Source organism: Phragmites australis, chromosome 6 (assembly GCF_958298935.1).
Source record: "Phragmites australis chromosome 6, lpPhrAust1.1, whole genome shotgun sequence".
NCBI classification, from domain to species: Eukaryota; Viridiplantae; Streptophyta; class Magnoliopsida; order Poales; family Poaceae; genus Phragmites; species Phragmites australis.
The window spans coordinates 11,901,181-11,923,138 of NC_084926.1; the positions used below are offsets into that span (position 1 = coordinate 11,901,181).

General features: G+C 44.1%; 3 protein-coding genes across 3 annotated transcripts; all 3 read left to right on the forward strand.

Moving 5' to 3' along the window:
- Positions 1-857: 857 nt before the first annotated feature.
- On the forward strand, positions 858-3,978 carry LOC133920462 (UDP-glycosyltransferase 82A1-like). The gene is made up of 2 exons (XM_062365081.1): positions 858-1,461; positions 2,839-3,978. The coding sequence occupies exons 1-2, from the start codon at positions 939-941 to the stop codon at positions 3,813-3,815; spliced, it is 1,500 nt and encodes a 499-aa protein (XP_062221065.1). The 5' UTR covers positions 858-938; the 3' UTR covers positions 3,816-3,978.
- Positions 3,979-6,045: 2,067 nt separating this feature from the next.
- LOC133922960 (putative protein phosphatase 2C 24) lies at positions 6,046-6,959 on the forward strand. The gene is given in 3 exon segments (XM_062368459.1): positions 6,046-6,350; positions 6,385-6,694; positions 6,696-6,959. Coding segments are annotated over 3 exon segments (735 nt in total). The 5' UTR covers positions 6,046-6,189.
- An 11,105-nt stretch (positions 6,960-18,064) lies between these two features.
- Positions 18,065-21,773, forward strand: LOC133921703 (replication protein A 32 kDa subunit B-like). The gene is made up of 10 exons (XM_062366687.1): positions 18,065-18,354; positions 18,445-18,555; positions 19,075-19,172; positions 19,244-19,285; positions 19,375-19,452; positions 20,001-20,079; positions 20,225-20,290; positions 20,360-20,430; positions 21,068-21,136; positions 21,404-21,773. Exons 1-10 carry the CDS (start codon positions 18,208-18,210, stop codon positions 21,486-21,488), a joined length of 846 nt encoding a protein of 281 aa, XP_062222671.1. The 5' UTR covers positions 18,065-18,207; the 3' UTR covers positions 21,489-21,773.
- Positions 21,774-21,958: the final 185 nt, after the last annotated feature.

Genomic DNA, 21,958 nt, shown 5'->3' on the forward strand with positions numbered 1-21,958 from the left:
GGCCACAATAAGTTTGCAATTACCATGTCATGTTTTACACACGTTGTTTCTGAAATCTGAATAATGTGAATGTCTAAATAATTTTTTGGTTGTTGCGACAACATTCTACTTTTGTTATGATATTTTTCATATTTGTCGCACTGTTAGTTCTTATATATTGGAGATATTTCTATGTTCTCTTTATTGTTGCAATATAATTTACTTTTGTTACAATATTTTATTGTATTCCTTTGCCAAAATAGTCCCTATTTCCTGCACAATTTCATTCCATTTTCTACGTTTGTTGCGTTGGGAGTGGTCCTTGCTGCAATTGTTACGTTTATAGAGTTCCTACCAAACTCCTGCTCTAGTTCTTTTTTTCTAAGAAATTATTCACTTTGGCTAACTAACGTTTGATTCTAATAGCATAACTGTTTGGTTAGCTGTTGGAGTTCCTTCTTGTGTTGAGAACATCGTGCTCAGAGAAGGTAAAAAATCTTTTTTTCCCACTCAAAAAAAAAAAAGGAGCATCCACTTTGATTGCTCTACAATCCGCAAAGCCCAACCTTGATGAATGATGAGCAAGAACCATGTGCCAAACACGAGGACATTGACAAAAAATTATTGCCATTCCAGCAGCTAACTCTTCACGTCGGCATGTCATTTGCTCGAGAGGATAATAACAATCGCTAGCAGTATCAGACTACCAGGTGCATGTATATATCCCCGAAAGCGTTTACTTTGCGTTTAACAAACGCGAGATCCTGATTAACGAATGTCAAAGGGGATGCGAAAGGGACGCACGGCCAATAGGGAAACCAGCAAATCAAGCCACGCCCCGCGGCGCCTTCTTCATATATCACCACGCATCACGACGGGAAGCCGAAATAGCCAAAGTCCACTGGCGTGGCCGAAGCAGCGATCGCCATCGGCGGCTTGGCTCCCAAACGCCGGCCGTCATGGGCGCCGAGCCCAAGCCCGAGCCCGTGCCCGTTCCCGTCCGCCCCGCGGTCGTCGTCCTCGTGCCGTTCCCTGCGCAGGGCCACGTCTCCCCGATGCTACGCCTGGCGCGCGCCCTCGCCGCGCCAGGCGTCGTCGCGGCCACCGTCGCCGTGCCCGACTTCGTCCACCGCCGCATCGTCAGCGCCAGCCAGGCTGAGAGCGCCGCCGGCGTGGCGCTCGCGTCCATCGCCAGCGGCATCCCGGATGACGGCGACGGCGAGCCCCCGGGCTTCGCCAGCATCCTGCACGCCATGGAGCACCACATGCCGGCCCACCTGGAGGGCATGCTGAAGACGAACCAAAGCTTGACGGGCCGCGGCGTGGCGTTCCTCGTCCTGGACGTCCTGGCGTCGTGGGCCGTGCCCGTGGCCATCCGGTGCGGCGTGCCGGCCGTGGGGTTCTGGCCGGCGATGCTGGCGACCTACCGCGTCGTGGCGGCCATCCCAGAGCTCATCGACAAGGGGTTGATCTCAGATTCCGGTACGCGCACTACGTGCTACTGCACGCGACCATGCATCGCATTGCGTTCATCTCGCTCTAGTTCTTCCTTGCCTCAGCTTTCGGCTATGCGCTAGCTTCATCACATGATAGCTTGTGCCCGGCACGTACTGGTGCAGCGGTGCTCACATGCCTCTGTGGCAAAACCAGCTCTGACGACTATATTAGATATTGACATCCTACTAACAACTATTAATTAGGTATTCTTGGGATCCATAGGCTAGCTTAAGAGCAAGTAGAATGGAGTGTTTAGAGGAGGTATTTATTTAAAAAAATTGAGTTTTTTTTTCTCAACTGCAGTAGCACAGATGTTTAGACGGAGAGTAAGGTGATCACTTAAGCATCACTACTGATATTAGTGCTCATAAAATAGTTAACTATATTTAAGCACTTATAGACTTTGTTTGCATTGAAAATTATAATTTTTATCTAGTGCTTAACACTATTTTTCCTTAAACATATAGCCATAACCACTTAACATTGTTCATGCCCTAATCATGCATTACCCTTACCGTTAGGCTTCAAACCAATGTACAATAGCTAACTACCCCAGATACAGCTAAACCACGGACTTAGTTTATGTGCTCATGATCAGAGCAGTTAGTTCTAAATGTATGTAGCTATTATCTTCATTCTTAAATAGATATCGCTTTAGAAACTTGATTTATTTTTAAATGGATGTTGTTTTAGATTTTTAAGGTGGTATTTTATTAAAGTTTTCATATTAAAGGTTATTGAACAGTGCATTTTTAATTCAATAAGTGTGATAAATTAATGGTTTATGAGCCATTGATTGAATTTGAATGTGACAAGTTGAGAGGGATAAACATCTTGTGTACGGAATAATTTATTGTAACTCGTTCTATGTATAGAATGTTAGAACGACTTGAATAGCGAGAGACCTCCCATTTTTACAGTTCCAATCGCAAAGAGCGTCGCAAACCGACACTCTGCATCTTGCAAGTTGCAGCCTACCATGTAGGTTAATGTTTGCATGCTTATCATGTTGAAATTACAACTTACAAGGTGGTGTTGTTACGTGTGTTGCCTGGAAAGTTCCTCCTTCCTATGCATGTTTAATTGTTTACCCATGCGGGTCAAATTGCTGCAGGGAGCTGGCAGCATATGATACAACGGTTGACTTTAGCCTCGGCTCTTAGAAAACCTGTACCTGATTAGTTTGCTTGCAGTTCTGCGTGATCTTTAAACATCTCCAATTTGCTGCTCAGAAACAAAACGAGGCAACTAGATCAGGGCAAAGAGTAGTATAGATGAGTGACATGTAGGCATTCCGGCCAATGGCAGAAGTTATAAACTGTTCCTACCAAATTATCCTTCTTCTTCTTTTGTGACATGCAGGCATTCCCACAGCGACAAAAAGATTAAACAATGATGAGACAAAAGTAAACGGAGACCTCCACAAATTGCCAGCAGAACTAGAGCTGAGTACGGCAGAACTGCCGTGGCTTGTGGGCGACGAAGCATGCCAGAAATCAAGATTCACCTTCTGGCTCCGGACCATGGAGCGTGCAAGGAGCCTCCGCTCCATCCTCGTCAACACCTTCCCCGGCGAGGCCGCCAGCGACTCCGGCGAGCATCTTCATCCGTCACAGATTCCGCAGGTTCTCCAAGTCGGACCACTGCCGACCGACAGCTTCGATCGCACGAAAGGCGACTCGCACCATTCGCCACTAAGGATCCCGAGCATGTGGCAGGCGGATGACACTTGCATGGAGTGGCTAGACCAGCAACGTCCTGGCACGGTGACATACGTCTCGTTCGGAAGCTGGGTTGCGCCGATCGGGCGAGACGAGATCAAGGAGCTCGCGCTGGGTCTGGAGGCCACCGGCCTGCCGTTCCTGTGGGCGCTCAAGGACGAACCGTCGTGGCGAGGAGGCCTCCCCAGCGGCTACAAGGAGACGGTTGCCGACCGTGGCAAGATCGTCGCCTGGGCACCGCAAGAAGACGTGCTTCAGCACGAGGCTGTCGGGTGCTACCTCACGCACTGCGGGTGGAACTCGACGCTGGAGGCCATACAGAATGGGGTGCGTCTGCTGTGTTGCCCGCTGTCCAGTGACCAGTTTATCAACTGCGCGTACATTGTTAAGATGTGGGGAATAGGGATCAGGCTTGGCAGCACCAAGAGAAGTATCGTGGAAGATGGTATCAAGAGGATCATGGAAGGCGAAGAGGGAAGGCGTTTGCAGGAGAAGGTGAACGAGTTCAGGGAGAGGGTCATGACGGGCGAGGCGAGATGTGCCTCAAAGAGAAACCTCGAGTCTTTTCTTGGTGGGATTATGAGAGACGACCTTGTACTAGGGCAGCTAAGTTTATGATACCTCCGAGATCATTATGGAAAATGTGTATTTCTTACTGATTTTGCTCTCTGTAAGTTACTTGTTTTGTTAGCTCAAAGTCAGTATTTCAGGCAATTGGATAAGACTTTTGCGTGCTGTTAGATTCATATTTCACCTCAGTAAAATAATGACCTAAGGAGTAGTCACTGCTCATTGCGGCTCACCCGTCAGCGTCTCGCACTCCTGCATGGGCTTGGTTTTTTCTGTACGCGCGGCCTGCTCATTTGTCCTCTGGGTCGGCCTGTTCGCTGTTTTGTGTCTTCCTAGCGCCGTGCTCGGAAACTTCTGCCCGCGCATGCGTGCATCGGTGCATGATGCGATTACTCACCTGCGCCCGGTCCCTCGTGCGCCGCCGCGACGGCTAGTCTCGCAGCCGCGCCCGGCCTCCATGCTGCCGCTCGCTGTGGCCGTGTGCGCCTCCGCTCGTCGCGGCGTGGCCGACCTGCTGCGCTCGCAGGATGACACTATAAAAATCTATTTTTGAAGATGGTTCATTTACACAGTCGCTTAATCAAACTATCAGTGATCGAGGATCTACGAAAATAAATGATTTTCGTATACGCAGAAGAGATCATATATAAAAATTTATTATCATAGTCGGTTCACTTAAGAAATCACATGTGACAATAGATTTTCACAGACAATTCTTTAAGCTGATCGTCCATAAAAATCAATACCACATGCGGTTCAATTAAGAAACCGTCTATAAAAATCGATTACTACAGGCGGTTTCTTGAGTGAGCTATCTGTGATAGTCGATCCCTTAATCGATATTTTTTGCTAAAAAAATTTAAAAAAATCACCCAAGGAACCCAAACAATTGCGTAATCGCAAGTCACAAGCCACGTTATTTTTCTCACACTATTTTCAGCCTTTGTATTTGGTAGAAATCGAACTCGGGACCCTCCGCTTGCACACGAACCTCTTTATTGGCTCACTTGGCTCACTTATCAATTACATGTGATAGGAACCAGATAAAATATCATTTTAACCTTTTCTGCCGAAGCATTACAGTGATCATAAGTACGTTTAGTAAAACGGGTATAATTTTTGCATACGGACTCTGATTTTGATCTTTTTTTACTTTATGTACATCTACATAAAAAGTTATGCGCGTTTCTCCCCGACTTTATCGGGTTCGACTGATTTTTTTTTGCAAAAAATGGCTTAGAAGATTGAGTTCTCGCTCTTGAAAGTTCCTACACTGTTTTTGGAACGTGCGTTTGTATACATAGCTATCACCCCTTGCATCAAACTTAAGCAAAAATGTATAATGGTTCTTATTCTAGTACTTTTAAGTAAGAAAAAATAAAATTAAAATAAAAAATATTTGTATTGTGCTGACGCTTGATGACACTTAATACTATTGTTATCACTAAGTACTTATGTAAGCTAAGTCTTGTTGTTGATAGTGAGAGTCTTTGATCTTCTTCTTATTGATTTTGTTGGAGATGTTGAAATTAGTTATATTCTTTTTCTTCACCTTGTTTTTGATTTTATTTGCATTAATAGAACTCGTGGTAGCATATGTGATCGAAACTTATGTGTGAAATTTTAATTGATTATTTAGACATCTAAATGATTTTAAATAAAAATAATTCAACTATAAAGTTGTAGATCTCAATTGAGGTTACAATTTTTATATAAATTTTGTCCCCATCCAAATTTGTATGAAAAAATTATGAATTTTTTAAGATAAGCTATTATATATTTTTAGAAATGGTTTCTTGTGTCAATCGTCTCTGAAAATGGTTCTTCATTTCCACAAACGGTTTATATAAGGAATCACATGTGAAAATAATCATTACTACAGGTAGTTACTTATGTGAACTGTCTGTAGTAATCATCTCATTTTCACAGTTAACGTAAGGAACTGGCTGCGAAAATAAAATTTTACACAAACGTTCACATAAAGAACTACTTTTGAAAATCAACCTATTTTCACAGGTATTTTACGTAAGCAACCGTCTATAAAAATTAGGTGGTCTAAAACAGTAGAGGAACTCTACAGATTATTTAGACGGGCTTTTATATAAACCATTTTAAAAAATAATCTAAATATTTTGAAAAATAGTTTTTCGAGTATTGTGAGATCAGTCCCGCCACATAAGTCGTAACAGCAATACACCGATGCTCTTCCACGTCCGAAACTCCGAATGAAACCAAAGAAATCAAAGATGGAGAATGTGATGGGGGGGGGGGGACCCTGGGATAGATCGACAAGCGAATCCCCAACGCCCTCCGACTCGCGTTCGGCATCAGCTACCGGGCCTCGCCGCCGGGCGAGCACGACGATGTCGCGAGCTTCGCCGCCGCTTTTCTCCCTACGCTCGACGACAGCGTCAGCGACCCAATGGAGTGCGACAAGGAGGAGCCGCCGAGGGACCTGAGGATGGAGTTCGAGTCCTGCTACGTACCGGACCACAACGAGGACGCGCACTTCGGGCACGCCAGGACCGGCGTCATCGGCGTGGCTGATGGGCTGATGGCGTTGGCGGGTATCGCGGCACGGGGGTGGACGCCTCCGCGTTCGCACAACGCCCACCAGGTGGCGGCGGCGGCCGCCACGCCGGCCCGGCACGCGCGTTTGCCCCCTCGTCCTGCTGGACCTGGCGCACCATAGGACGGTCCTGTCGCGCACGCCCGCGGCGTCCACGGCGGTCATCCTCTCGCTCGCGGGCCGGGCTCTCAAGTGGGCGTACGTCGGCGACAGCGGGTTCGCGGTGTTGCGCGACGGCAGGATCCTGTACCGCTCGAAGCCGCAGCAACAATTCTTCCACTGCCCCTTGCAGCTCAACGCCACAGGTGGCACCACAGTCGCCGACGCAGCGGGGGGCAAGGTCCCGGCGAAGGAAGGCGCGCGACGTCGTGGTGGTGGGCACGGACGGGCTATTCGACAACGTGTGGGACGACGAGCTGGAGCGGATCGTGCGGATGGGCACGGCGATGGGGTTCTCGCCCATGGCGGAGGCCATCGCGGCCTCTGTTCACGAGACGGCGACGTGCAGGTATAAAGACATGCCGTACAGCGTCGAGAAGCTGAAGCATCAGGGGACGGCTACCACAGGCGGGAAGCCGGACGACATTACCGTCGTCGTCGCGTTCATTGTATCATATGACTGAAAAAATCATCACACCGGTGTATGCACAATCTGTACCGCTAGGTTTGTGTGTTATCTTCTGTGAGAAATCAAATCAAATTATCAAGCAGAATACCAGTCCACCGTTTGTTGCAAACCTCAAGATAGAACGCGCTTAAGTCTCAACACCTCAAGAAAAGACTGATTTTGAGTGGGATTGCTGCCATCTACATGATCATTTGCATACCATCTACATGACAATTAATTGAGTACGATACTGGCCCTTGTTATAGGGGGATGACACGAAGGATATGGCGTTCACGGCGTCACCACTCTTGGAGGTTGTGGTCGGGGAGCTATTCACAACTCATGAGTGGAGATTCCATAACATGCTATGTCGTGTTTGAGACGTGTTAAATTTCTTATGACTAGTTGCGATTTTTTTCATATTGCTTAGCATGAGATGAATTTATGTAATAATCATGGTTGGTGTACCAGGATGCAGATGCCACGAGACAATCTTCCATTATAAAAAAAGGAGCAACTTCTCAATAGTCGTCTAAAAACTCAACGATTTCTAGTCGATGGATGTGAGGTACATGATACCCATTGTTTCTCTTTGTTTGCTTGCAATACAAGCTTACATTGCTCCCTGCCTTGCCCTCCTCCCATTCCTGATGGCAGCTTTGCTGCTATGCTGGTTCTGCGACCCCGTCCTCGCCACGCTAACCCATCAAAGCTTTGTCTTCCTCCACCCAGCACTGTCCATCGTCAGTCCATCACAGTGGCTGGTGGCGCCCTGCTGACCGCCCGCCGCCGGACTAGCCTACAACCTAAGCCCGCATCCACCGAACCCCAAAGCCCCCAGCCCCCAAGACACAAGTACACAACCTTGTCAGCGGCCATTGGAATGGCCATCGACTGAAATCTCCAGAAGCCGAGACATTCCGAGAAGTAAAAAAACTGGCTAAAGTTGCCATCGCGGAATCCGACTGGCTCGCTGTTCTTTTGACGAAACAGAACCGGGGCCTGGGAACCCAAGATGGAATCGGTGCCGCCTCCGATGAGCCCAATCCTGCCCCCATAAGTCGTGACGGCGTCCTTAAAAAAGATCTGGCTGCACATGTTTAGCAAAAACGAATCTATTAAATTATGGTTGTGATTTTGATAATTAATAATAATATTTTTATCAAGAATATATATGAGTAAGTTTTATAGGTGCGGTATATAAAGAAGCCACTAAAATCGAGAAAAAATTTGATTGAATTGAAAAAATCTTACATAAATTGTTCTCCATTTTGTCTAAGGTAGTTTTTTCTTATCGGATGTTCTGGTGTTCAGATGGGCAGAAGCATCGGAGCATTTCCAGATGAAGGAAAAGAAAAGGTTTAACTCACCGAATGATCCGGTGCACGAGTTATACTCACCAAAATATTACACCAGAGTATTTCTTGCAGAGAAGATTGCAACCAATTGAAGAACGAAGATCAACTCATCGGATATTTGGTGATCACAGAGATAATTGCACCGGAGCATTTTTAGGGAAAAGAAGAGAATGTTCAACTCGCTGAACGGTCTGATGTGAATGGAATGAACACCGGATGAATGCACCGAAGTATTTTACACAGAGAGAGCTGTAAAGACTCGGATGACTCAAGATAACTCATCGGAAGGTCCGATGTTCACAATGAATTTGAGTGGGTTCCAATGGCTAATTTTTTAGGATGCACTCACCGGATGATCCGGTGTTAGTACTTCTGTTGTCATCGGATTATCCGATGTTAACATCTTTTTTAGTCGTTAGGTTAACGGCTAGTGCGTGAGTTTGAGACTATAAATACCCCTCCACTCAGTCACTTTAAGTTGTGACATGTTGCTGGAGTCCAGAGAAACACAGAGACACTTGAGAAGACATCCAAGTCACCAAAGTGTTTAAAGTAATCATCTAAGATAATTAAGCACAAGATTAGAGAGTGTTTAGTGCTTATAATGCTACAGTAAATTGTAGCTATGTTGCAGCATTAAGAAGGGATCAATGAGTGATCCTAACTTTTAACAAGAGATATGTCGGTACCTTGGAGTTTTGGTGACTCACGACAAGCTTTTTGACCCTCCGATTTGGTGTGGAGCGGCGGCAAGGCGAATATGCAGGGACGCGGAGACCATTGCTTTTGTGGCTTAAGCTCCGAAGTGATCACGACAGCAAGTGACCAGAAAAGAAGCTAGTGGTGAGATCTTGCCTTGGTGATTTGGTGGCTCATCCGACTTAATTCCTTGTCTTGGTGACATGGTGGCTCAAGAGTCATGACCAGGTGCCGACCGGGAGCATATTCTTGGTGGAGTTCCAATGTGGACTAGGGGTGGCATTCATCGATACCACAAGATAAAAATCTATTATACCGAGTTTGCTCTTTTTATCTTATTTACGTTTCCGCATTTACATACTTGTAATCTATATTTGCGCATTTATATTCCTAGAGTAGTTTGCTAGGATTGGCTATATGTTGCAAAAAAAATTTGAATGGTAGAGTAGACACACTAGATAAACTTAGAGCACATTTGGATAGAATTTGATATAGGTTTATCTTGTGAAACTTTTGGAGCCAAGTAGGTTTTAAGTGTCCTAATTCACCTCCCGCTTAGGACGTCACTGTTCCCTCACAATTGATACCAGAGCTGGAGCTCACACCTTTTACAAGGACATGCCATTCAAGTAGCATTTGAGACCCTGTCTCATCTTGATCGGTTAGGTTTCACCGTCTAGTGAGTTGTGATGTCTATAGATAGGATGGATACCCATATTGCTCTATTTTTCGATGGCACAAATTTCTTCTGTTAGAAAATTCTAATATCTTGTTATTTACAAGCTAAATGTTTAGATGTTTAGAGAGTCACTGAGGAATGGATGAAACAATGCATCACCAACGAGGAGAGATAATTAGATGCATTGGCGAAGAATATCCTTTTATCATCCTTAAATGTTGATGCATTTAATCATATTTATTTTCTCACAAATACACATGATATTTAGACTAATCTCATTGAAATACATAAAGGCACAAATGATGTACGCAATGAGAAATATCATGTGCTTGTTACTAAGCTCAATGACATCAAACAACTATCATATGAAAATGCTAATGATATGTATTCACGTTTGAATATTCTTGTCAATGAGATCAATGGGTTATGTTTGACACAAATTGAAGATGTTAAGGTGGTGAGAAAAATATTTCACGCTCTTCTTCTGAAGTACAAGTTGATAGTTTATATCATATACGACAACAACAACGTCAAGAGGATGACTCCAAGTCAAGTGCTCGGCAAGATCACCGCTCATGAGATTACCATGAATATGGAGGTGAAAGTCTTTCCTCATCTGACGCCAAAAAACTTTGCTCTCACAAGCAAGCAAGGACCATGCCAAAACATAAAGGCAAATATGATAAGACGAGAGCAAGAGTCAAGTTTAAGCAAAGATGATGAAGATGAAGATGAAGATGAAGATAAAAAGAGCAATGAAGATGATGATAAAAAGTATATCAAGCAATGAAGAGATGGATCCTAAAGTCGACAAGCTCATCTGTCAAATAGAGAAGAACATCAAGAAGATCAATGCCAAGATTAATCATCGAATCTCCATAAAATACTTGGTCAAAATAATTGACCACATCAAGGAGAAGAAGACCAAGAGCAAGAAAGAGACAATGAGAAGAGCCAAAATATTTGCAAGCATGGAAAGATGGGTAAGTGAAGATGAAGATTCAAGTTCAAGTGATGAGAGCTTCAAGTGCCTCATGACCAAATATATAGATAGCGATGTAAGTGATAATGAATCTGATGAGGATTCTCCATCTCAAGAAAAACTCATTCATTTGATCAATGAGCAACAAATGACTCTTAAAAAACAATCAAAAGAGCTTAAAAAATTAAATATACTTAATGACATTCATGCTACATTTGTTTCTAATTATGAACAATTATTGAGTAAATTTATTTGCTAAACAAGGAGCATGACGAGCTTAAAGGCTAAATTTGAGCGCATTGAATCTCAAACTAATGTCTGTTTAAAGCAATCTACATCTCTATTTAATTTCAATCCTAAAGTAGATGCTTCTACTCCTTGTGATGATTTAATTGATATATCGTGCTCACCTATTTGCAATAAGAAATGCATTGAGAATGTTTTTGTAAAACTATCAAATGACCTCATTGCACAAGAAAATGATGAGCTTAAGCAAGAAGTGGAGAAGGTAAAGAAGGATTTGACAAGTCTAAAGGGAAAAGGACATGCCCAACCTTCACAAGATATCCGTGAAACCATAGTGAACAAGCTTACGGAGGGGTGCATTGTGACATGTTTCAAGTGCCATCAAGAAGGTCACAAGTTCTCCTAATACGAGAAGTCAAGAAGGAGATCAGGGAGAAGAAGAAGACGATGAACATCTCCAACAAGATCTCTAACCTCTACATCAATCCCAACTACAAGAACAAGACCACGAGCAACCACTATGAGCTTAAGAAGAAGGAGAATGGCAAGGTGATTGCGCATATGATTGGGAGAAAGGATCAGGGGCGGAACCAACCTATTTTGGTGCCTAAGAAAGTCATCACCAATATAAAGGACCTAAATCGGTTTGGGTTCCAAAGAAGACTTGAAGTCCAATGTGACTATGAGGATTTAGAGACTTGGCTCACAAAATGAAATAAAAGCTTAAATAAAGAAGTCAAGTATACAATATTGGGCTCTTTAATGAAGATCATGATCATCGTATACCCAAATCTCCATCCAAAGGTAAAAAAGTTAAATGACAGCTAGATCTTTGTTTATACATTTTATCTTGCATCTAGATCTTTTGCCTTGACTAGGATTGTATGTGTATATTTCAATTTGTTGCAATGTATAGTGTAGGTTTTTCATATAGTAGGTTGCTTATATTTCTCTCTTTCTTATGAGCAAACTACATGGTTTATTAGTTGTAAGTTTTTTCATGGCACTTGTTTCACAATTGATATCTTTTATGTACCATAAACCAATCTATATGGTACCCTCTCTATCGTTATTAATAACAAGTGTATATATCTCGCAAGTATTTAATACTTATATAGATATATTTATGGGGAGTATATCTTATAGGTTGTGATTTTGAGACTAACATATGTTGCTAGATATATCTTTTATAGTCTTATGGAGCAATCAACACGTCTCCGGAGGTATACAATGCTTAAATAATTCAATTGATATCATTGTCAATTATTTCTACATTTAAGCTACATCCATACATGATATGACTTAAACTTCTTACCTCAATTGTCTAGATGTGCATATATTGTTACATTCCTATAAGTAACTATAAGTGATATTCGTAAGTGGGTCTCATCATATGTATGCACATATATAGGGAGAGTTTAAATCATATTATGTGAGTTTCATGAATTATGATCCGTGTGCTTTCATTTCAATTGCATGAGGTATGCCTAGTGGAGAACAAGCAAGATATCAAGGTTGACAAAGAGGAATTTATCTACATTTGATATCAAAAACATGCAATAAAGGAGCTCTTGCATGGGCCGATCATGGGAGATAGTGGCAATGGAGAAAGGGAGAGCCACAACAAAAGAGGGATTGAGTGGTAAGAACATGCATCCAAGCAATATGGTATGATTTTGTGTCCTTTACAATTGGTATTATTTATTATTTATCACTTGCTTTGGTTGTGTTGTCATCAATCACCAAAAACGGAGAGATTATAGCGAAAATGACCCTATTAGACTATTATCGTGATTTTGGTGACTAATGATAACATAGTCACTGGGACTAATATGTTTGTCAAGAATATATATTAGTAGGTCTCATGGATGCAGTACATCAAGAAGCCATCGAAGTCGGAACAAAATTTGATTGAATTGGAAAAGTCTCAGAGAATTTGTTCTCACCGGAAGGATCGGTGTAGAGGAGTTCAACACACTGGAGCATTTTGTCCAGACGCAATTTTGCCTCACCGGATGTTCCGGTGTTCAAATGAGCAGAAGCAACAGAGCATTTCCAGACGAAGGCAAAGAGAAGGTTCAACTCACAAGATGGTCCGGTGCACGAGTTGTACTCACTAGAGTATTTCCTAGAGAGAAGGTTGCAGCCAATTGAAAAATTAAGATCAACTCACCGGATAGTCCGGTGATCACAGAGATAGTTGCATCAAAGCATCTTTAGGGAAAAGAAGAGACGGTTCAACTCACCGAAAGGTCCAGTGTGAATATAATGAATGCACAGGAGTATTTTACATAGAGAGGCTGCAAAAGTTTGGATGGTTCAAGATAACTCATTGGAAGGTCCGGTGTTGGATTTGAAGGTACGCCGGATAATCTAGTGCTCACAATGGATACGAATGGATTCCAACAGCTAGATTCTTAGGAGGTACTCACCGGATGATCCGGTGTTAGTACTTCTGTTGTCACCGGATTATCTGGTGTAAACAACTTTTTTTAGTCCTTGGGTTAACGACTAATGCGCGAGTTTGAGACTATAAATACCACTGCACTCAGTCATTTGAAGGTATGTCATGTTGCTGGAGTCCAGAGAAATACAAAGATACTTGAGAATACATCCAAGTCACCAAAGTGCTTAAAGTGATCATACAAGACAATTAAGCACAAGATTAGAGAGTGTTCAGTACTTATAGACCTAGAGTAAGTTGTAGTTAAGTCTACAGCTTGAAGAAGGGATCAAGGAGTGATCTAACTTGTACCAAGAAGTACGCCACCACCTTGGAGTCTTGGTGACTCATCGGCAAGCTTGTTGACCCTCCAACTTGGTGTCGAGGGGTGATAAGACAATTTTACGGGGACACTGAGACTCTTGCCCTTGTGGCTCAAGCTCCAAAGTGATCACGATGGCAAGTGACCGAAAGAGAGATTAGTGGTGAGACTTTGCCTTGGTGGCTTGGTAGCTCATCTGGCTTGAGGCCTTGCCTTGGAGACTTGATGGTTCAAGAGTCGTGATATGGTGCCGACCTGGAGCATATCCTTAGTGGAGCTCCAACATGGACTAGAGGTAGCATTTATGCAATCGATACCATAGGATAAAAATCTCTTGTGCTGAATTTGCTCTCTCTACCTTATCGTTTCCACATTTACATACTTACAATCTATCTTTGCATATTTATCTTTCTAGAGTAGTTTGCTAGGATTAGCTATAGGTTGCAAAAAAATTTTGAACGGTGGAGTAGACACACTAGATAAGATTAGAGCATATTTGTATAGAATTTGATATAGGTTTATCTTGTAAAGCTTTTGGAGTCAATTAGATTTTAAATGTTCTAATTCACTCTTCTCTTAAGATGTCACGGTTCTCTCAAAGCACACAGGGGTTACAACTTGCAATGAGTCGTCCTAACAAACCTAGAGAATAGAGAAATCCAAAGGTCAAAGATGGAGAAGATGATCGGGAAGAAAATCCCGCGTGAGATCGACAAGCTTATCCTCGACGCCCTTAGAGTCGCGTTTGGCATTTGCTATCGGGCCTTGCCCGAGTGATGTAATTGAGGTCTTAGGTGTTTGTGATGTTATATATCGATTACTCAATGATATCACACTCGTACACTCGTACCAAAGATGTTGGTGTGGTTGCAAGACTCGACGTTGGCACATGGAAATAATACTAGTATATTTGTCATGAAAAATACTTTCATATTAATTTTTATCAAATTTTACTTAAAAGTAGTTGTGAAAAGTAATGGTTAAACATCACATTTGTTGGAGACTACGTCAATATTCTAAACGACAAGTAAAAAAGAATGGAGTTAATAATTGTATTACTCGCTAACAAACATGTTTTTAAGCCATTTGATTCATAAGTGATCCACTAGCGACCAGCCAAGTGATTTGAGCCAGCCGATCCCTAGTTTTATAGGAGTTGTACAAAACAGACTGTATAGCATAATTAAGCTCTGCTATTAATTCATTAAAGCAGGGTAGCATAACACAGTGAGCAAGTTTCATTTATTTACAGAATCATTTAAACATAATCGCCTTGGTTCCTCCGCAGGAACCAAAAAGAGGAGAATCGAAGACGACTGAGCTTTTGTTAGCCTAGATCTGCTTAATTTTAGCTTCAAATGTTCTACTACCCTTTCCACGTGTCTGCTGCAGCGCCGCAGCGGTCGGGTGCGGTTTGGAAGGGAATTGGCTCCAAGTGTCCACGTGAAAGCCTCAAACTGCCCGCGAATGTGATGTGGCCTTGAACATAGACCCCTCGACTTCGAGTCGGAAACTGACTAACAAGCAGATCGACTAATTTGGAGCCCATGCATGTATCCAATCATGCATTCAGCTGTACTTCTTGTTAAGAATCGTGTCGTTTCATAGAGTCCAGTCCGTGTCCAATTTGAGTCTTTGTAGTAGCTGCCGATCGAGAGAATCCGGGCGTAGCTTGTTGGAAATAATCTTGTTATTAGCTAGGAGAATTAGTCTTAGCTAGTTGTTAGTTAGTTGGCCGAGTCAATTCAACCGTGGCTGAGTAGTGCTACGTGAGTTGCATGTGTGCATGCCATGAGATTAGATAGTGGAGTTAATGGTAGTTGCAAATGGAGTGCGTGACTTTGTGTATAAGTAGCTGCTGTGATGAAGTAGAGAAAAGGCAGTCCTTCGTATCTCTCTCCCTTCCTGTGTGTTCTTGAGTGCTTTTGAGAGAGAACGACATGTGGGAAACAAATCGAGGGAGAGAGGCAGGAGTTGGGTGATCCAATGCCACCATAGCTTGAGTTGCTGAGTCGATCTATATAAGATGAAGGATATGGGCCGATTTTGTGACGTGAGCAATTACAAGACGATGATCATGATGGCAGCCATGGAGAATAGTTGGAGCAGATCAAGGAAACCCCGAGCGAGGTGGACGAACGAGTCCCCGACGCCTTCCGCGTCGCGCTGGGCCTCGGTTACCGAGTCTCTCCCGCGGCGGGAGCCCCGGTGAGGACGACGACGTCGCCAACTTTGTCGGCTCCCTGTCGCTGCCGCCGGCGACGGAGGACGTGGTCACCAGCCCGGAGGAGCTCGTCGACGTTTCTTTTTGCGCCGGAGGACGACGGCGATGACGACGGTCACGCGGAACCCGACGACGCGGCTCCGGTTCTGACGATTCGCTGCGGATCATGCTACGTGCCGCTGCACGACCACGACGACGCCAGCGTTGTCTTCTCGGCGTGGCGGACGGCGTCGGCGCGTCGTACATGTTACTCGGCGTGGACGCCAGCGCGTTGTCGCGCGGTCTCACGAAGAGCGCCCTCGCGCAAGTATTCTATGGAATAAGTATCATAATGGGGTGCAACCGTGCAACCCGTTGCCTCCACTGGGCACATATCTTTTTCCACGCCTCTACGACCGTTTCATCTTCAGTGTTCTCGTAGAACAGTGTGAAAACGACGCTGGGCGCCTCCGTTCCTGTTTCTGGACCGAACTTCCAAATCATGGAATATAAGTATGTATCATAACGCAAAATCCAAGTCAAGTATTCTACGATTTGCAAGTTCTAATGGAATATCATCGCAACAAGGAATAGGAAATGCAGCTAAGCGTGCTGTCGTAAATTAAAGGTCAGGTTGTCAGTTTGTCACCCTGATCCTGTAGCCATCTCAGCAAAGCGGAAAGGCGCAAGCCATACTGGTCCAATTCAGCATTCCACTCACGTTTGCAAACTGCCAAACACCACAATGCAGGCTCAGGCTGTCCATGTCGACCATCACGTCATGGAGAAGTAGATGAGTTTTCTGAATTTCGATGTAATGCGGTGTGCATGTGTTGGGACCTCGAGCCCAACTTGCTGATGCACAAGTGTCAAATAAGAACGCACATCATCAATACTAGTCCCCGGCTTTTCGATCTTCAAACTTAGAATCTTGCAATTCGCTAAAGAGAAATTATTTCAGGGCTGCAACGAAAGAGATAAGTTGGAATTTCAGCAGTCGATCCCAGTATCCTCACAGATGAATGAAGAAGACCTTACAGGCATCATCATCGAAAGACCTTTCTTTCTTCTCTTTTAGAGTTTAAGAGCCTCCATCCCCAAGCTCATTCATTATGAACGGACCAAATCGTCGAAGGACCTAAAAGATCTTAGAACTACAGAACATCTAGAACCAAACAAGATCACCAGTACCTCTGGGCTCCGGCTCCGTTAGAAGTCCTGCCAGGTCGGCGAGCAGCACCGATCAAGACGAGCAGCACAAAAAGTCGAAGATGCTGGAGCAGCAATCGTAGCAGCAAGAACAGCTGCAAGCACACGGCGGACGGAGACATAAGGACCAATCGATCGAGATTCAAGGCGCAAGCAGAGCGGGGTATGAGAGTGAGTGAAGAATAGGGGTCGGAGCAAGCAGTGTCCCCTTACCACTCGTCCACGGCCTTGTCCTGGAAGTCGTCGGTCGCGGACATCGCCTGAGCGGATGGGGGATCCATCGCCAATCGTCGCTTTGCGTTTGTGGACTGGTGGTGGAGTCCAAGAAGGAAGATGTGGTGAAGAAGGCAGAGTAGTCAAGGGACGATATAATAAGCAGGGCAGGGCAACGGCGCTTAGGCTGGATGGAATGCGAATAAATATGCGAGCACATGGGATGGGAGGGTGGTTGTACCTGAAAAAAGAAAGGTTTTTGCGAGGATTTAAGGTTTGCCTTGTGGACCGTTAATCGAGTCTGGCACCCGATTTTAAGAGCTTTGCGCCGGCCTGTTTAGTGTGCCCACCTCCGCTGATTGCGCAGGCAAGGATTCTATCCTTTGTTTCTTCACATGGCACAGTTCCTTACCTGAAAACAGGTTTTTTTTTGTGGCGGATCAGCCTGGCAGCTTCGTCCACAATGCTCGGGCAATTGGTAGCTTGAGCCTTGAGCGATAGTTTTAAAAAACACGTTTTATAGAGTCAAGACATTTCAGAAGATGGATGTGAACATGTGTCAATACGTGGAAACGAGCTCATGTCTTGACGACGAGAGCGTCCGCCGACGAGGTTAGGGTTTCCTTCGTCGTCAGAACAGCTCTGGGCCGCAACCGACGCGTGCGCGCCGCCGCCTGCGCCCATGGGCTGGCTGGGCCTTCGTCCTTGGGAAACCCAACACCGCGCACTCGGTCAAACCAAATCAATAGTGAGCAGAGCAGGCACGCCGTCCTCTTCCATCTTTCTCCCCGAAGCGAAGAAACCAGAAGGCCACCCGACCCAACCGTTCTCCCGCCCTCGTTGTTCCATCGCCGCATCCTTCCGCAAGGCTAGGGTTTAGTGGGCCTTTAGGCGCCGGCCGCGCCCAGCGATGTACGGCGGAGGCGGGCACTACGACGGCGGCGGCGGGGGCGGGGGCGCCGCGAACGCCAACTCGCTCTTCGGCGGTGGGGGATTCATGCCCTCGCAGTCCACGGCGGTCCCGGAGAGCGGCGGCGGCGGCGGCGGCCTCTCCAAGGTCCCTCCTAATCACCAGTTTGCTTTTGCTCCCTTTATTCTGTTCGGCCTCCAGCTTAATCTCGTGGGCGCTCTCGATCGATGTGGCCAGGGTCGGAGCGGGCAGACGCTGCTCCCGCTCACCGTGAAGCAGATCATGGACGCGGCCCAGGCCAGCGACGACAAGTCCAATTTCTCCGTCAATGGCATCGAGGTGTCCACGGTACTGATCTTGCCTCTTCGGGTGGCGCTTAGGCTTTTAAAAATCGTTTCTTTGAGCAGCGATTGGAGTAGGTTTTGGGGGTAAAGCAACATCCCCCCTCCCCTTCTCTATTTTCTTTATGTGTGAACTGGCTTTGCAACATTGTTGCTTTGGGGTTCTTCCGGTGCTCGGATGGGTAGAAGATTGCTCGTTTGTAGATTGATTTTAGTTGGCAAGAAATAATAATATTGAACCTGAAACTGGTCTGTTTGAAATTAACCCCTTGGGAATTGGGACACATGTACGGTTCATAATCAAATGCTGCCTTCTTCGTCAATTTATTTCCCAATATTTTAGAATGTCCTTTGTTTTTATTCTTGTGTCTTCTCTTTGTTCTTTTGTGAAATCTACTTCATCTGGTTTCAGACAGTTTTGCATTGTGCTGTTTGCTCTCTACATTGGTTGGCAAATATCAAATTTATCTTTCTTTTGCGAACATATCAAAGTCATCGTAACTGTTGTAATTACCCTGAATTGCAGGTTAGGCTTGTTGGACGCATGTTGAATAAGGTTGAGCGGGTCACAGATGTTGCGTTCACTCTTGATGATGGTACCGGCAGGATAGATGTTAATCGCTGGTAGGATGCTTCGTATTTTGATGTTTAACAGATTTTGAATTACCCCTAAATTTACTGGCATTTTTTCTAAGGGAAAATGAGTCTTCTGACACTAAGGAAATGGATGATGTCATGTAAGTATTAAAAACTAATTGTGGTATGCCAATAATTCAGTTTGCTATGCAGTAAAGTTGATAGCTTTGCTTTGTTCTGGTTTTACAAGGGATGGGAACTATGTCGTTGTCAATGGTGGTCTGAAAGGTTTTCAAGGAAAACGCCATGTGATTGCTTACTCTGTGCGGTGAGCACTATGATCTTCCTTGTACACCATGCAGTGGCTTTGGGATGCTTACTGCCAATATTTGCCTATTAGAATCTTAATGTAGAGTATTCAGTCTGTTTCACGGAATCATGCCATTGTACTTTAATCTCATCCTGTTTTAATGATTGACTTGTGTTGATGTTTAGGCTTTTTCTGTGGTGAAGTAGCAGGCTATGAAAAGGCCGATGCTGTGGCAAATCATAAACATTGTAGTAGTAGTCATGCACTAACTTTGTGATTGCGGAGCTTCTGACTAACTGACTATGTTATTGATATGTCCTTACTCATAAACATGTAATGTCGTGTTGTTACTCATACAAGAGTATTACTACAAATTTGAAATTTCGTCATAAAATGTTTCTAATATAGTTAGCAAAATTTTCTTGGAAGAATTCCGGGGTTTCTGATGATCTTGTTTTAGGGAGAGAGGTTAACCTAGACCGGACAATTTTTTTTCTGAACTCATTTGAGATAATTTCAGCCACACATTTTCTCTTGTAATCTTACTGTATATGATTTCTTGTCAGGCGTGTGACAAACTTCAATGATGTAACTCATCACTTTCTGCACTGCATTCATGTGCATTTGGAGCTGACCAGGTCAAAGGTACTAAGATACATGCTCCATGCCTTTATTTCTGGGGGTTTAATGTTTTACTATCTTAACACTATCTAGGTTTTTGTGTGTGTGGTGGGGGGGGGGGGGTTATGTTTTTTCATTGATCTAATTTTTATGGAGGTCTTTGTTGCAGCCCCATGTAAATGCTAATATAGGAACCCCTAATCATGCTAACCAAGTTCGGCTCCCTAATAATCAGGTACTCTTTTGGAAGTGTATCCCAATTTTACAAATATCTACTAGTTTTTTCTAACCCTTGTCTACTCAGGCCTTGGGAAATACTACTGGAAACGATCTGTCCAGCTTGGTCATGAGTGTTTTTCATGACCCATCTGTCATGTAAGTTGTTGCTTATTCTGCCCACCAATGTTGTTGATGTGCTAGTGATCTTGGGTGTTTTTCATGAACCAGCTATTATGTAAGTTCATCATGGATGATTCTTTCCGCTAATGTTTTTGGTGTGCTACTGATTGTCGTAAATATTTAATTTAACGTGCATGAACACTAATGAATTAATAGAATGCTCTGTGAGTTCATCTGTACATCAAATTAATGTTTTGGATGTTACTTCAAGCCACTATCCGGGACGCTAGTTGATACTGTTGTGCGTCAAAAGCAAATTTAGAAAATAGATTTAACTCAGCTTTTATCGAAAACTATACCGACCACCCATCAAATCACTCGGTGGTGAAAGGAAACAAAGTTTGTACGCATGTTTCATGTTCATGAATAGCATTGTCAAAAAAAAACCCCAAAATTGTATAGTAAACCTGGCACAGGATGCTAGGCCTGCATAGCTTTAAAAGGACCATGGCAATAGCTTTTGTATGTTTCTTGGTGTCCTAAAGAAGAAAAAAAAGGCAAATATGTTCTGGGACTGAAGCTATTTCTGTCGTGCCAACTGCAAATGCAAGTTTGTTACTTATGTAAAGAAATGATTAGAACTTAGACTGATGACCGCATCTGCCATCTGCAGAGACCTGGAGCATGGACTGACTGTGGAATATGTTAAAGATCGTCTTAAACTACCAGAGGAAGTGATCAGGTATTTTCCCGCCCTTCACCCTCACTCTGAAATATATTCAACTTGCTCTAATCTTATAACACAATTGATGACAATGCAACCATTGAACTGTCTGGTGCCTTTTTACTGAATAATCCTGTGATTGTAATTTTTGCAAACACGCAAAAGCTTTGCGTGATGATTTTTATAAAAGTGCAGAGAAGCATGAAAGTTTTTTTTGCACGATGTCAAAACGCATCTTGCCTTTGTTCTATATCATGGGTTACGATCCTGCTTTTCCCTTGACAGGAAGGTCATCCAAGAACATGTTGACATTGGCAATATCTATAACACAATTGATGACTATCACTTCAAGTCTGTCATGAACGGTTGAGCCTGTTCCAAGTCCAGTGTCAGGTTCTCCCCGGCGTAGCAGCGGAGCTATTTCATGTATGAAATGTAACCACTCTGCAGGATCGCCTCGCGTATCTTGCAGACAATCATAAAAGAGATCAACTTAACAGCTAGGTTAGGTTGTGTAGCTAAGTACTGCTCCCTTGTGTAGTTATATGATGTAACGGACACGTGTGAGTAGGCTAGCTCTCCCTTTGGACATATGCTGTGCTTGCTACCCCGGTACCCTTCAAGTAATCCCGTGTAATCGCCCGTGTTATGTTTATCTGCCCATGGAGTAATCTGCGCGCCCGTGCAATCGCCGTCCACCATACCTGGAGGTTAGGGCAGTCTGCAAGGCGATAGCAAAAAATATGAAGCCTCAAGTCATCCCGAGGTCTGATGGCCAGCCACTAGGCAGACCTCTCTTACACCAAGTGAAATTGTGGAGTCTTAACACGCCTAGTGATA

Coding starts and splice junctions, on each gene's coding strand:
- LOC133920462 (XM_062365081.1), top strand. CDS start 939: ATGGGCGCCGAGCCCAAGCCCGAGCCCGTGCCCGTTCCCGTCCGCCCC. Junction 1,462..2,838: donor GGGGTTGATCTCAGATTCCG/GTACGCGCACTA, acceptor TGTGACATGCAG/GCATTCCCACAGCGACAAAA.
- LOC133921703 (XM_062366687.1), top strand. CDS start 18,208: ATGTACGGCGGAGGCGGGCACTACGACGGCGGCGGCGGGGGCGGGGGC. Junction 19,173..19,243: donor AGGATAGATGTTAATCGCTG/GTAGGATGCTTC, acceptor ATTTTTTCTAAG/GGAAAATGAGTCTTCTGACA. Junction 21,137..21,403: donor CTACCAGAGGAAGTGATCAG/GTATTTTCCCGC, acceptor TTCCCTTGACAG/GAAGGTCATCCAAGAACATG.